General features: G+C 38.4%; 1 protein-coding gene across 2 annotated transcripts in view; it reads left to right on the top strand.

The window, feature by feature from the left end:
• Positions 1–13,023, top strand: part of TRIM33 (tripartite motif containing 33) — a 74,891-nt gene extending 61,868 nt beyond the window's left edge. The window contains exons 13-20 of one of the 2 annotated variants that reach the window (XM_038379746.2): positions 965–1,028; positions 1,442–1,601; positions 2,504–2,850; positions 3,377–3,500; positions 4,427–4,501; positions 5,223–5,375; positions 7,743–7,793; positions 7,892–13,023. In XM_038379746.2, the coding sequence (XP_038235674.2) occupies positions 965–1,028; positions 1,442–1,601; positions 2,504–2,850; positions 3,377–3,500; positions 4,427–4,501; positions 5,223–5,375; positions 7,743–7,793; positions 7,892–8,104 (1,187 nt within the window). In that variant the 3' untranslated portion in view covers positions 8,105–13,023. The remainder of the gene's footprint in view (positions 1–964; positions 1,029–1,441; positions 1,602–2,503; positions 2,851–3,376; positions 3,501–4,426; positions 4,502–5,222; positions 5,376–7,742; positions 7,794–7,891) is intronic. The other variant, XM_043500309.1, reaches the window with a different exon arrangement.
• Positions 13,024–16,660: the final 3,637 nt, after the last annotated feature.

The following is a 16,660-nucleotide window of genomic DNA, read 5'->3' on the forward strand; positions in this document are numbered from 1 at the left end:
GAACATTGTTTGGCTGTTGGGGGCTTGGAACCAGGGTGGGCTGGCAGCCCCCAATCAGCTTCCCCCCACACACACACCCACACACCAGCACCTCCATCCGCCGGCGGACCCACAGATCAGCAACACTCCTCACGCCTGCAGCTATCGGCTGTTTCACGGTATTCAGGAGGCTGGGGGGGGGAGTGGGGGCAGACCTGGGGCAGAGCCAGGGGTTGAGCACCCCTCCAGCACTTTGGAAAGAACAGCAAGAGGAGCAGCCGGACAATCCACCCTCTTTCACCCTCTGACTGCACCATGTCAGCCAAACTTCACAATCGGCACTGCTGAGTATAGTTTAAAATTGTTTAAAACTTATACTACATATGTATATGATGTCTTTTTGTCTGGCAAAAAAAATTTCCTTGGAACCTAACCCCCCTATTTACATTCATTCTTATGGGGAAATTGGATTCGCTTAACATTGTTTCGCTTAGTCATGTTTTTCAAGAACATAACTGCAATGTTAAGTGAGGAGTTACAACAGGCTACATAAAAAGCACTAGGGAAGTCAGTACTATTTAATAAAATTTCATGCAGACAGTGACTTGTTTATGCTGCTTTATATCTATACACTGACATGTAAATACAATGTTTACATTCCAATTGATTTATTTTATAATTGCATGGTAAAAATGAGAAAGTAAGCAATTTTTCAGTAACTGTGTGCTGACACTTGGGATTTTTGTTTGATTTTTGTAAGCAAGTAGTTTTTAAGTGAGGCGAAACTTTGGGTACGCAAGACAAATCAGACTCCTGAAAGGGGTGCAGAGGTCTGGAAAGGTTGATAGCCAGTGGACTAAAGGATCACTGACTTGACTGAATCACCGACTTATTCCACTTAGCATCACTTTCAGTTACGTTGTAGAATACTAGCTACACGTAACCTACTGTAGATGTTTATGAAAAGTGATTTATACTTTTTCAGGGTTATCCAATTCCCACACCCCGGTGAGGCCACCCAGCACCTCCAGCACAGGCAGCAGAGGCAGGTGCGTATGTTCTTAGTTAACAATGTGTGGCTGAAAAATCAAATGTAAAAAACATGTTAAAGTTTAAACTAAAATCAACAGCACATCCCTATTAGCTACTGTTATAACTATGACCTCTTAATTGAAGTGACTGCATATAGGAAAATTATTGAAAAATGATGTTGCCAGATGTCTGTCTGTCCTTCTACTTTTTGTAAAATGTAGGCATCAGAAAATTCACAGCAATAGCTTTGGCTTTGAAACATTCACGTAAATTTGTTTTAAACTTGGAAATGTAGGACTGGAAGGGAACTTGAGAGGTCAAGTCCACCCTGCGCTGAGGAGGCAGAACCAAGTAAATCTAGATCATCCCTGACTAGTGTTTTGTCAGTTTCAATTGCAGCTAATCTTTCCATGTACTCTTGTCTTTCTAGCTGTGGTTCATCAGGCAGAACTGCTGAGAAGACTGGCATTAACTTCAAGTCTGACCATGTGAAAGTCAAGCAAGAGCCAGGGACAGAGGAAGAGATATGCAGTTTCTCAGGAGCAGTGAAGCAAGAAAAAGCAGAGGATGGCAGAAGGAGTGCATGCATGGTACAGTTGCCCTGTGCCCAATGGCATCTTTAAGAATTTGGAAATCCATAAATGGTGCCTAAGAGCCCTGGAGACAGAAGGGCAAGATACCAGCCCTAGTAATGTCCCTGAACTCTGTTCTGTATGGGGCAGTTCGAGAGATGAGCGGGCATTTTAGTTTCCTTGATACCTCTGCTGAAACTGCAGCTAAGGCTGCCAACTGTGTTGATGGGTGTAGTGAGGTGGACATCAGTCTACTGGCAAAAAGACTAGGATCCCCACTTGTTTGATACATGCCCCCATACAGACATCAGATTGTAGCAGTTTTGTTCACTACTGAGCTGGGCTGGATTTGACTTGGTATCTTGTGCAAGGCGTCCTATCCTACCAAGTGTTACATATGTTGCTGTCAGGTAATACAGCAGTGAAAGCGGTACAGTAGAAACAAATCGGAGCTTAATCTCAAATGGGCATCTTACTTAGGACATGACTCTGTCCTTTGGTATACATGCTGAACAGCTGATGTCGAGCCAGAGGCAGGCTAGTCCCCCAGCTGGTGCTGTCTTTGGGATCTCAGTAAAACTGCCATCAAGGGTTTAGTATGTTTACCGTTTTTTAATCTCTAGCTAATAGAAGCTTCTGATAATTCACTGGCATGTTCTCTCAGGATCAATCTACTGAATGTTTGTAACTCTATTAAAGTCCTATGCAATTTAGCATAAAAAATAAGGTATGCTTGTTCTCCATACAGTATGTAACTCAAATATCTGACAATGAATTGCCAATATTTATTTGTTTTTGAAAAGCATTTTAATTTGAAGTGCTAGTAAGCAGCAGATGGCTTCTGATTCCAACCATATGAGGAAAAATGAATTTGTAAAACTGATCTCTTTGCAGATTTTCATGCAGTAATTTTATTTCAGCTTAGCAGTCCTGAGAGCAGCTTGACACCACCTCTCTCCACTAACTTGCATCTGGAAAGTGAGTTGGAAGCATTAGGAAGTCTTGAAAATCATGTAAAAACTGAACCAACAGATTTAAGTGAAAGTTGCAAACAGTCTGGACATAGTCTTGTAAATGGGAAATCGCCAGTGCGAAGTCTAATGCATCGGTCAGCTAGAATTGGAGGAGAAGGCAACAACAAAGAGGATGATCCAAATGAAGACTGGTGTGCTGTATGCCAAAATGGAGGCGATCTGTTATGTTGTGAAAAGTGCCCCAAAGTGTTTCACCTCACTTGTCATGTACCAACACTTCTCAGCTTTCCAAGGTACTAGAAATTAAAATAATGTTACTGGTGCCCAAAAAGAGATTTGTGGGCTTATTCACACAGTGAAACTCAGAATTGGGAATCTCAGTGCCCATGAATAGCATAAAAATATCCCTAGCATATATATCGTCTATGTTCTTAGGATTTATTTTGCTTTATAGCTGTTCTGTGCTGATTTTGTCAGTCAGTATTTTCCAGTGATTTTTAAAGTGGTGCATAGAGTGTTTAGTGGATACATGATTTAACACTTACAACCATGATAAATTCTACACTAGAGGAGTCTTTAATGCGGTACAATTTTACTTTTGAAAGGCACAGAAGCTGTAATGGTCATGTAGTAGACGTAATCTCTCGTGTCACGTATCGGGGTAGCTGTGTTAGTCTGTATTCACAAAAACAACAAGGAGTCCGGTGGCACCTTAAAGACTAACAGATTTATTTGGGCATAAGCTTTCGTGGGTAAAGTGTTTTTTACCCATGTAATCTCTGGTGGATTCCTGGACTAATTATGTCTCTTCCTATTTAGTGGGGAGTGGATATGTACATTCTGCAGAGATCTAAGCAAACCTGAAGTAGAATATGATTGTGACAATTTGCAACATAGTAAGAAGGGGAAAACAGCACAAGGCTTAAGTCCTGTGGACCAAAGGGTATGTGTCAAATACTATAGGTATCTGCATCTAAAAACTGTCACCTTTGACTTAACTGATTGTTATTGGGCATCCCTATATTATCGCTGTACTTGTCCAGTGGGTTAAAATTTCTGTGAGCACACAACTAATAAAATTAATTCACATTTAAAAGTTAATTTTAATACAACTTCTAAAAGTTTTTAATTGGAAGCTCTTTTGTGGATTTAACATGGATGTTTTAACCTACCTACATAAAAATATGTAAATTTGATGCCTTAAATTCATGGAGAGACATGCTGATAGGCATTTCTAAGAGCATGTATATGGCAAAATGTCTTGACTGTGTCCAAATGATTTCTATCTTTATATGGAGAATCTATAAAGTGTTTTGAATCAGCAGTCAGAATAGTCCTTAGAACTTCTTCACCATGAATAAATTCTTCAGAGAAACTTACCAAAAAATTGAAATAAGGAAATGTTTGAGGGGAAATATTGAAAACAATTATTTGAATGGAATTTCAGATTTTTCATAAATCCAGAATTAAACAAATAGTTCAGACCGAAGTGTAGTTCAGTTGCATTTAACAATATAAATAGTACCAGTGTCATTGAACAGTTGCTCTGTTCTAATTTGGTTATTTAATGTATTGCCTTATTCTGCAATTTTTGTTATATTAACCCCAGCTTTCTTTTGGGGGGAAGGAAAGCCAAAAAAGGAGTCAAGAGCTTTTATATTAAGTCTATTGTGCTAGCCAAAGTAAAGGCACTCTTTGCTTCTCCAACAATATAGCACTCTTTGAATGAAGAGGCTTCTAGGCTTGTAGAACTTCATTTTCTACTATTGAGACTATATAATCTGAACCGATTTAAATTAGTTAAGTACCAGTTTTTAGACTGAGGATTAAAAAGGGATATTCACTTGAAGTTTTTTGTTCCTTTGCAAGAAATGTGAACGCCTCCTGCTTTACCTATATTGCCATGAGCTGAGCATTGAATTCCAGGAGCCAGTCCCAGCCTCGGTGAGTCTCCTGCTACATGAAAAAAACAAAATGTCACCAATGTCACCAAAAGGCCACCGTCGTGACAAGTTTTTTTTTTTTTTTTTTTTTTTTTTTTTTTTTTGAATGAGTTGCTTGTTCTTGCCATATTTGTCATTGCGATACTTCTGGAGTAAAACTAGTCTGAAAACGTCACTGGACTTACCTAGCATGGTATTTCTGAACCATTAAACCCATTAATTACAAAAATCCTTTCCAATAGCAATAACTGAATGAACTGGAGAGGATTAGGGATATCTTATAAAATGCAAAATATTTTACCATTTATGCTTAGCAAGAGGCTTTAAAAGAAACTGTCAGCCATTTGAATTAAACCAAAAATCTGATCTGCTTGGCAGTTTTGTATTTTGAGATGTAAAACAAGTTATTTTAATTATTCTAGAAAAGACAGCGATGGTCTAATATCTTTATACACAAGTTTTTCCCAGATACTAATAACTGGCACTAAAATATAACAAGATACGTTGTGTTAATAAAACCTCCGATTGCCTTCTTTCCTTCCTCATGAACTGAGGTAGTTGCTTCTGATTGTTCCCTTGTGTGTACATGCTATAATGGGGTTGCCTGGATGCTATTTTGATACTCTGATAAGTAGCTTTAATTCTGCTCTTTTTGTGAAGTATAAAAATTGCATATCAATCTTTTTTGGTGGTTTGTGATTAGATGTATGCTTTCTTCACAGATACCAAACTACTATAAAATTATAAAGAAACCAATGGATTTGTCTACAGTAAAAAAGAAGCTGCAAAAGAAACATTCCCAGCACTACCAAACTCCTGACGACTTTGTGGCAGATGTCCGGCTGATCTTCAAGAACTGTGAAAGGTTTAATGAAGTATGTTAACTTCCAAACTGTAAACATTCTTGGATTGAGATTTATTTAGGCCTGATTCCACAGCTGCCTCACACGGAACTCCAATTTTCAGTCTGTGGGAGTTCCATGTGTGGAGCAGATGCAGAGTCGGACCCTTTATAAGTAAATACAAACCAAGTAATGACAGATCTTGCCTACGGTTTTAGTTAGAAGAGGCTATAAAGTGCACTGAAGGAAAACTTTTACATGTGTTTATGGGAAGTTGTGAACTCTGCAAAAACTGTAGTTAGGGATTAAATTCATGATGTGAGGCAGCAGTTATTTGCTAAGGCGTTCTGGCTGGCACATCTTGACTGGATTGTGGCTGTTGCTGAGATCTGTGGTGTGGAGTAAATTGGGCAGTCCTCCAACATATTCCAAATTATGTCAAAATGGAATATACCATGAATGCTTATCAATATTATGCCATAAACTTGTACCGCTAAGGAAAAAAGCGTATTTAGAGAGAACCTTCTACTGGTTGTCTCTTCCTGAGCTCCCAGAATCAGGCTTTCATAACTGTAAGCAGAGCCGCAAAAGTCTTTCTGTTAGTCCCCAAAAGATCTGGCAGGTCTCTCTCCTTCTGGCTCATAGATGTCTAGTCTGGAACAGAAGCAGACCTTAAATGGGAAGCCCACACAGGGATGTAAAACTTTTCTGAGGTACGTGGATAGATGCACCAGCAGCTGTGGGACTTTTGCTCAGTTACTGAAGAATTTGCTCATGTGAAGAGCTGAAGAGTGTGAATTCCTAGTGGGGAGGTACCACTTAAGGTGGTGTAGAGAGTATAACAGCAATAAAGTGGAACAAAGAAAAGGAAAATTTAATCTGAATGTCACAGAAAAGTCCTTGATGCTGAGCCCCCTGGAATATGGAATAGTCCTGGAGAGAAGTGGGGAGGAATGACAGTCTCTGGAACACTTAAAGCAAGATCACATGAAGGCCTGCAGAATGTACTGTAGGGAATGGTCTTGCATGGGCCCTAGTGATGGTGAAATGACCTTGATAGTTCTCCTCAATGTGTAACTTCAGATTTCTGATGTTTAAAAAGCATTTCTGTCCTTTGCACAGAGAGAGGCTCTTTGGAGCAAACAAACCTATGTTTAAAACTGACTGAGCTTCATGTAAAATACTGGAATAGTGAAAATAACAGTTAAAAACAAGTTTCAGAATGAGGCACTTTTGCACAATAGACTTAGACACATGCACTTTGAACTTGACCTCTTTTTAACTATCTGTCAGGTGGAGGTTAATGGGGAATATGGAAAAAGTGCATCTTTCAAAGCTGTTTGATCTAGGGAGTGAATGAAGCCTCTGCTCTGGAGGAAACCACTTCTGCTGCTCTTAAGAAGTATAGTGTAACACCAGGAGCAGGAGGCTCCAGGGAACTGTGGTTCTTTAAAAGGACTCTTTAAACTTAGCTGTTTGGAGTCTCATGTGCTGACTCTTATTCTGGAAGCTGAGGTGGTCCGACCACTCATGACTATGGATACAATTTTGTTACAGTAAAATTATGCATAATTCACAGCACCCTCAGTTTTAATCAAAGAGGGGGAGAGAGAATTTCATGCTATGATTGCGGCCCCCTTGTGGACCCTCCTCCCAAGCATTAACAGTTTTAGTTCACATTGATCTAGTCCTCTTTGAAACAGAACTAGATCAAAGCAAACTAACCAACTTTTAATGTAGGGCCACAGGGCCTACATGAAAAGTTTGTTAGTTGGCTTTAATCTAGTCTCTTTCAAAGAGGACTAGATCACAGTGAACTAATGAACTGTTAATGTGTGGCAGCAGGGTCTACATAAATAGCAAAATTTACAGTTCCATGATGGTGGTGACCACCATGATATAAACCAGATCCTTACTCATGACACAGGTTCAGATATAGTTCCTGCATTTTTATAGCTTGTCACATGAAGGTAATCAAAGTGGAAATAGATCCTGCAAGAATGCACTCATTTATTTTATATAGAAGATTTATGCAGGAGCTCTTCTGCTACGATTGAAACATAGAGCACTTACTTTCCATGATAACATTCTGGGCAACTGAGCTTTATAATAAAGGAATGTTGTCATGAGCGTTTATTATTATGTGTTTTAACATGACCGGGAGCCGCTTATTATACGATGGTTTCATATCTTGCCAAAGGTTCACGAACCATAGATTTTTTTGAACCAGCCTTATAAAGAGGGTGACCTATACGACACTGAATTTTAGAACTATATTTATCTGGTCATAACAATCTGTTTTTCTTGTTATGGCTAACTTTAGTCATCCAACCCTATGCAATCTCATAACTTTAGAAAGGATTATAATTTCATTTTTTTTGACTCTGGTATCCTTTTTAGATGATGAAAGTTGTTCAAGTTTATGCAGAAACACAAGAGATTAATTTGAAGGTAAGCGTTTCAGACCACACACACTTGGTGAAGGGATGTGCATTACCAACAGGTGAATATTCCTTTTTTTTTTTTTTTTTTTTTTTTTAAATTTGCAGGCTGATTCAGAAGTAGCACAGGCAGGGAAGGCAGTTGCGTTGTACTTTGAAGATAAACTTACAGACATCTACCCAGACAGGACCTTCCAACCTTTGCCTGAATTTGAGCAGGAGGAGGATGATGGTGAAATAACTGAGGACTCCGATGAAGATTTTATACAGCCACGTAGAAAACGTCTAAAATCAGATGAAAGACCAGTGCATATAAAGTAATCTGATGATATGGACCTAAACCTATTGTAAAAACTGTTATTTAAGTGTTCCTGGAATATCATCATGCCTTCAGTGGTCATTTTGAAGAAGCTGATAGCTTTTAGACAGTATTAGATTACAATAAATGTGTACAGAAACATTCTTGTCAAAGGGGGAAAAGTTCAGTTGTAATTTTTTGTGGGGTTGGATTACTTGGAATTCCCTTTTCTTTTCCCGAGGACACTCTTGGCATGTTCTCACAGTTGGAGGTGGGTGAATGTTGATAAAGATGCAGAGTTGATATAGGATGCTCCTTGTACAGATAAGTGGACTGTCATGCTGCTTAGTGAACTTTTCTGCAAGACTGGACCAATACAGCAACTATATATCACTTTCATATGGACTGCTGTCTAAACTGTAAGGAACTTGGCTAAAAAATCCCCTCTTGTGTGAACTTAAGTGTGAATTGCATCATTGCTTTTATCACCTTCTCATTTAAGTGATGTTGTGAGTAACTGAACTTCTGTGTTAATTCAAATATCTAGATTCCGCTTTCTTTACAACATTTTATGTATAGAAGCATTACAAATGATCATTAAACTGTTCTAAATTGGCAAGTGCAGGAGTGTGAGTTCTTAATACACGCAGGACTAGGCATGGTTGCAATGAATGCTTTTCAGTAGGGTTCATGCATAGTTATTAATGGAGTCCTATACACAGAACACTTAAATGCATTTCTTGTTGGAATTAAGATTTTATTGTCTCTTCCAAATCCCCCTGCAGATGCAGATAGCGCCAATATTAGTTATATAATTTTCTGTACTTGCATATTTAGGCTGAGAAGACAACTGGTGATTTTCCAGTCTTCCTTAATATCAGTTTCTGATAGACCACTATTGGCAAACAATAATCTGACTACCAAATGTGTAAAATTTTCTGTATTCACTTTGTCTTATTTGTAAATAGTGGACTGAAATTTTTTGCAGCTCAGCAACATTTGCTGAGCTGTTTTTAAGCTTATATGTATTCTTACTAATGTTCCTATCAAGAACAGATTTGTAATATATGCTGTCTATTTCTAACTTTGCATTCATATTGAGGTTCTATCTAATTCTATTAGAGAACCACTCAGAACTTTCTTCAGAAGCAGCTTGAGTGAAATATCTAGAAAGATCAGAATAAACCTGTTGGAATTGGGTTACTTATCCAGCCACAAAATGAAGCACTTGCACAGACCAGGGTTTGAAATTTTGAGTGATTTCTGGTTGAATTCTGAAAATAGATCAGTCCCTATCCAAACTCTGTATAAAGTAGGCACCACTGCTATACCTTCCCATTGAAAACTCCTTTGAGTGCAGCATTTGTGGGTAGACATACCTGCACAATGAACTGGTTAAACTTCCTCTATTGGCCTGATCTGCAAGGATTGGCACCAAGAAATGTAATTTTTAGCCTTTGTACAGATTAATCTTTTGTTAGAATAAGATGAAACAGTCCTTTGTGTGAACGCAGACCAGATCAGGGTAACCAGAATATAAATTTGACATGAAATTTTGCTTAAATACAGCAGATCTGTGGCAAATGATTTTTTTTTTTTTTTTACATTCAGCATGAATGATTCATATGACATGCGTTGCATGTAAAGAAAGATTTAACTTAACCATAAAGTAGAGGTAAATATTTTTAGGAAAAAAATGTATTGAATCAACCTAAATCGTGCTCTAAAAATTCTTTATGCAAAACACTTAGGATTAATTTTCTATTTACATAGAAAAAAATAAATTCACATGCGACTAAATCCCCTCTAAAATAATGAAAGGGATTTGAAGGCATTTACGGCTTTGTCTTACTTCCTTAGGTTATCTTAACGTTACACTTGAACAAAAGTGTTGGATCCTTTTGTTTTATTTTGTTCAAATGATGTTTTCTCAAAGGATTTTGTCCCATTTACAGTAATCATTATAAACCATTTATATTTGAATGCAAAAAGTAGTTACTCAACTTCTTTAAAAAATATACTTATGTACATTCATGAGTGATGCTTTGTTAGACCTTTGAGTGTCAAAAGAGAAGGATGGGAAGTATGCATAGGAAATTCTAACCTTTTGGTAAGATTAGATCACTTAGTGGCTACACTCATCACCTATTCCCTGTCAGTTTCTAGTTTATCTCAGAAAAACTTGTCAATTTGAAAAGGAATATTCACGATTGAATTAACAGTGGAAAATGAGATTTCGTGGATTGTCTTCAGTTTGTGTTGCCAGTTTTTATGGCATTTAAACACTACATTCTGCAGATTTCTTAACATTTTGAAATAACCTCTCAGACACTTTAGATTTGTTCTTCTCCATATAAACAGGTAGACTCACTATGAGGAATTTTGTTTAAAGTAGCCTGTATTCCATTAGTTCCATCTACAAACCACAGTTAGTGACATTGAACTTTGATCCTGGTCACAGTTCAAGTTTTATTCTTGCCCATTATCCAGTAAACTTTAACAAGTTGGTTTTTCCTTTCATCTCTGCAGATGACCGTAAAGATTATTGCTATTGATTATATGAAATTTGAACTGTTGGCAAGAAATCTTAAATTTTCTTAACTTGTGTACAACAAATTAATGAACAGTCCAATCAAGTAACTGAGAATGAAGAACAATTCAATCAAGTAAATATTTTTCATTTTTTCTTTCCGTTTTGGTACTCCAAATATACTAAATCAGAATAACTTTTTGGAATTAGCTAGGTTCCATTCATAAAGGATGCTGACGGATATATAAGCTACTTTAATCTGCTTCTTCCCTTAGACTATGATCATAAATTGATCCTAGAACTGTTCAGAGTTCGCTCAGCCAAAATGTATTTATGCCGGGTTGCATATATTTTACTTAATAGCAAGTTGATTAGTTTTGTATTAACATCTGGACACATTTGGAGCAGCCTCTGTTTAGCAGTTGATAGGTACTGAAGGATGTGTGTGCAATAGATGCAAATAAAAGTTGTGAGCTACATTGGAATTTAGAACATGCCTTACATTAAGGTTTAGCCTTGTAGCAGATATTGGGGTGCACTGTGCATGCATCACAGTTTATCTGCACAGTTGCAATGTTCTAATGTGATAGCAAGAAGATATTTTGGCATGTGATATAACTATATGCTCTGATTTTTAAATGCTCCTGTAAAAAGATCATTCGCATCTCACTTTTTGTTGTAAATGGTTCTGCAGTTTAAGTTAATCCAAAAAAGTAAAAGGCAACTTGCTTTGAAACAGGAGTGAAAAGTGTACAGAGTGCTAATTGTGGACTTCTCAATTACCTCAGCAGGTATCCTGCCATGTAATTACTAGTGATTAGTGTTAATTTAACCAGCTACATAGGTTCAGGTCTCTTACTTAACTGTGCCCTGGAATTAAATGGCCTACCATGCAATGTTAAGGCTGAGTTACTATCCAAAAAGGTGGTTCCTCTAACTTTTAAAAGAAGTACAAATGCTCTGTTAAGTGTAGATAGCTTGTTTCTTGTGAAATGTCACCATTAATACTATGTGGTATGGCACTGATGGTATGTCAACATATTCAACACTGGATCAGTGAAATGTTTTATAAACATTTCTGCAAGCTACCAGAACTAACTATCTGAGATCTTTAAAATTAACCCAAACTTACCATTCTGTTGTATAACCTAGTTTATTAGCTGATCCTATTTAAGCTTAGGTAATGGCAACAGTGTTTTAAAGTTGTGTGTATGATGTACTGGATGTAGGCTATTTTTCTTGTTTTCTTATTCTCTTCCTTGGAAAAAGCAATAAAACTGCTTTGTCTGTTGCCTGTTAGCATGACAGGAATCCTTTCCTTTGGATAGTGGTTTTATAGGAAAGTTTGTATGCATATCACCAAGTCTAGCTTTTAAAACAAAGTGTGCAGGAGTTATTGACAATATAGTGTGGCATTTTATTTTAAAAATTGGGGAAAGTTACATATTTTTTTAAAAAGTAGGTGTTTGAGTAAATAATGGAGGTACTTTTTTAAAAAATGTATATGCCACAGTTTACATAGACATATTTCAGACTAAACATATACATTGTAACTTCAGATATAGCAATTTCTTTTACTTTGTCAAAAATGCATGTACAGTAACACTTCCATCTTAATTCCTTGTGTTTGCTTACTCGGGTCCTCCTTTATATGCTTTTTAATGTATCCGAATCAAAGTAGTTTTCAAAAATTGCAGTTAATTTGGGTATCTTTATTGTAACTAAACTATTAAATGTATGAAATGCAGTTTTGCCCTTTTCTATTGAATGATCTTTACAACCGAAAGCTGCTTTCTTTAAAATTAACTGAATTTATACAAGGAAAGGTACTAAAAGAATTTTATAAGGCTGACTTATTATAGCATTCCCTCTAGAGTGTGACCTAAATTTAAAGGAATAAAAAAATAAAATGCATGTCTGGTAATGATCTGCGAATGTGAACATTTCTTAAGTTCAAAACATCATGAAACATGTATATAGCCTATAAAGATTTGTGCAATTGCAAGCCTGTTTTAATTTTATATGTAAGCATACTCATGGAGGGGTTAACTTCACAGCAATCTCAATAATTTCTTATTTCCAGCAATTAAACTTTTTTGCACATAGTTAACTTTGGTCATTCTTCAGTATGATTCTTCAAAAAGTGCTGTTTCTGTGATATTGTATTATCTGAATAATCATATTTAACTTCAACAGTTACAGTTTCTAATTGTTCTGTTCCTGTGTTTTTTGCTGGTGTGTAATAAAGGCGAGTTTTTTCTTTTCATGGTTATTTAATACATTAGCTGCCTGTAAATATTTCTTGTTTAAATGCTCTGGAATGTGGTGTAGAAGTTGTACTAGATCAGTTTAAAGCATTGTTTGAAAACCACTTTGTTTTGGTTATTTCTATTAAATTAGAAAAATGCAGAATTTTTCAATTTGAGTTTCTTTTTTGCAAATCTGAACTAGACCTTTAGAGGGCACAAATGTATTTTGATAAGTCATTTTCACAATAGTGGGTAACAGTAAATACTTAGACCAAAAGTTTGTACAAATAAAAGTAAACTCCATTGTTGGGCAAGACTGTCTATCAAATGAAGAAGAGAGCAGTATCTGGAGCATGAGCTAGAACAGGATAAGGTGTAAAGTGCATTCCTAGCATGATTTTTGTCTAATGGTCCTTGTTTCTCTCCCTCCTTTGGCTTTGCTGTTGCCACCCATCTCTCCATCATGGTTTTTACTCATTTTAAAATGAGACTAGACTGGATAGTACCAGAAAGGTGCATTCTTGGCTTGCCCAATTATTGTTTTGGAGAGGGCCGTCTCTGAATGGTAGCTAAATGGTAGGAAGTTATCTAGAAATTTAGTTCTGGGGAGTGTGAGGAAAGGAGGTTGCATGGCTTTGAAATTTCTTCCTCTTGGGCTGTAGAGGCTCTCATGTTTGAATGACGGGTTTCAGAGTAGCAGCCGTGTTAGGTCTGTGTATTCACAAAAAGAAAAGGAGTACTTGTGGCACCTTAGAGACTACCAAATTTATTTGAGCATAAGCTTTCGTGAGCTGTAGCTCACAAAAGCTTATGCTCAAATAAATTTTAGTCTCTAAGGTGCCACAAGTCCTCCTTTTCTTTGTTTGAATGCTGTCTGCGTGAGTGCTTGTAGGAAAGCGTCCGTGTGCACACACACACCACCAGGAACACTTCAGCCTGGGTAACAGCTGCTTGCTCATGATGGTGGTTGAGCCAGATAGTTTGGCTGTTATACCTTGCAATCAGCTCCATCCTATTTGTAAAAGAGAGGTCTTGGAAAGATGAGAATTGTTTGTTGTCCCAGGTATGACCACAGGCCTTCTCACATGCAGAACTAAATGCAAAACTACTCCTACTCAGGTGTGCCCTATTCAACCACAGCTGTTAGTTTTAAGCAAGAATTCTGTTAAGTCCTGTGGTTGTGGGTTCTGCAGGAGATGAGATGATCACAACATCCCTTCTGGCCTTAAAATCTAGGATGGGGAAACACTTAGGAAAGCCAAGTTTTCCACACGTAACACACCATCGCTCCTGCACATGCACACCAAAGCCCCACTGACTAAGTCTCCTGTGGGTGGGATGGAAAGAGAGTGATTTTCTTCAAGTGATTGGGTACCATACAAGCACCTAGATAGAAGGTGCTGCCTCTGTAGCACTAAGCAGTGTTAACTTAAGATTTTGCTGAAATACAAGGTGTTACTTCTTGCAAACACATCCATTGAAAATCTGTGCTCTCAGCTGAGCACTGTCCACAAACGCATGTATCTGTGGTGGGCTGTAGCAGAAAGAGGGATGGATCTGAAAGCAAACTCTTGTCTTTTGGGTGAGAATATTTTGCTACCAGCCCTAGCATTTGTCTTTATAGAGATGTTTGTGTCCACCCTGATCCCCATACCCACAAATGCATCTAGAAAGGTTTCCAGAGCTGCACATTTTGAGATGCTGGCTCTGTAATCTGCCACTAGTAATAGAACTGTGGGGTTAGAAGGGACCACAAAGGTCATTTAGCCTAGCCCCCTGCCAAGATGCAGGATTTGTTGGGTCTACACCAGTAGTTCGCAGTGAGGGGTACCCATACCCCCGGAGGACATAGATGTCTTCCAGGGGGTACATATATTCATCTAGATATTTTCCTAGTTTTACAACACACTATATAAAAAGCACTAGCGAAGTCGGTACAAACTGAAATGTCATACAGACAATGACTTGTTTATACTGCTTTATATATTATACACTGAAATGCAAGTACAATATTTATATTTCAATTTATTTTATAACTATATGGTAAAAATGAATCAGCAGTTTTTCAGTAATAGTGTGCTGTGACACTTCTGTATTTTTGTCTGATTCAGTTCCGTACTAAGCAAGTAGTTTTTAAGTGAGGTGAAACGTGGGGGTATGCAAGACAAATCAGACTCTTGAAAGGGGTGCAGTAGTCTGGAAAGGTAGAGAATCTCTGGTCTAAACCATCCAAGGTAGGTTGCTACCCAGCCCCCTTTTGAAAATCTCCAGGAAAGGCGCTTCCACAACTTTCCCAGGCATCTGTTCCATTGTCCCTGAAGTGAGCTGTAGCTCACAAAAGCTTATGCTCAAATAAATTTTAGTCTAAGGTGCCACAAGTACTTTTTTTTTGTGAATACAGACTAACACGGCTACTACTCTGAAAACTGTTCTTACAGTTGGAGTTTTTCATGAGATTAAATCTAAATCTGCTAAAATGTTCTGCCTTAAACAGGCACCTCCCCAAGTGCTGGGACTTGGGGGTCCGGGGTAACAGGCCCATGGGAACTCTGGGGGTGGAGGTTTTATTGTGTGCGTCTTTCAGCTTATCTGTAAAGTTGAGTGCATTCTCCCCTCTGCATATGGAACAGTCTCAGCCTTGTCAGCGCTTCGGCCAGACCATCTGCTCCATCTCCTACTGTGCTGTTCATCTGGCCTGCCCCTGTGGCTGGACTCTCTTCTGTCAGTTTCAGCACCGTGTCTGTCTCCATTCAATCTGCTGGGAACAGATTTCCTCTTTCATTCTAGCTTGTTTCTCTTTGGTGACCTTTGTCCTGGCTTGCTTCAGTGAGATTCAGAATCTTCCCTACATCAGAAAGGAGAGTTTGGTTTCCAGCTGTCAAGGTTTAGGGCTTTTAACCCCTTCTCCCGTACCTCCAAAACACCAGCAGATGAAGACAGCCACTTAGCCCTGGGATGAGGAAAACTAAGTTTGGAACCACGGCACAGTTACTGCCACTGGCCAAGACACTCCAACATTGGCAAGAACTATATCCACAGAGAAAATGCGATTTCAGAATGCTCTTATCCCAGGGTGGAGATTAGCTGTTGTCTGCAAAGTGCCTTCTTTTAGTCATTCCCCTCTTATTGCAGGCCGCAATTTTAAAGATCAGCGTGGTGTTGGCAGTTGACGGTTGAGTATTCCAGTGCTTGAAGGCCTGTATTCAGGGTTGGATTGTGTGCCATTATGCTCCTGTTCACTCTCTCCCATAATGCAGGAACAAAGCATGTTAAACCAAACTCCTCCTGACAAAAGGAAGTACTCTATGCAGAATTAGCCTGTGTAGCTCACCACCACAATGTATCAGTGAGGCTAATTCCTACGCAGGCTTCAAAAATAAACTGGACAATTACATGAATCAAAAGAACACCCAATAGGTGGGAATTAAAATTAAAAGTATAAAACCCTTCTGCTTGAGGCTACTTCTCTGCTTTACCATGCAGCCTTTCAGAAGGGATGTGCCAGATTAGTAATGCTGTGATCCACACTACCCGAGGGGCTTTGTATTGCCCTCTAGGGTCTTGACCGTATACAGAGGTTTGACTCTGCTGGGGCTGTCCTGGCTTTGTCCCTGTAGGTGATCCACACGGGCCCTGTTACAGTTGTCACTGTCTGACCAGTAGAGCAGAAGCTGTTCACAGTGCTAAAAAGAGAGCCCATGAATCCCAGTGCCCAACAGCCCATGGTCCTCACAAATGGGAGTAACTTGCTGGCCATGCAATTTGTCTTGCTGCATGGCCTGGTTCATAGAGGGGAGAAC

This window comes from Dermochelys coriacea, chromosome 21, assembly GCF_009764565.3.
Source record: "Dermochelys coriacea isolate rDerCor1 chromosome 21, rDerCor1.pri.v4, whole genome shotgun sequence".
NCBI lineage: Eukaryota > Metazoa > Chordata > Testudines > Dermochelyidae > Dermochelys > Dermochelys coriacea.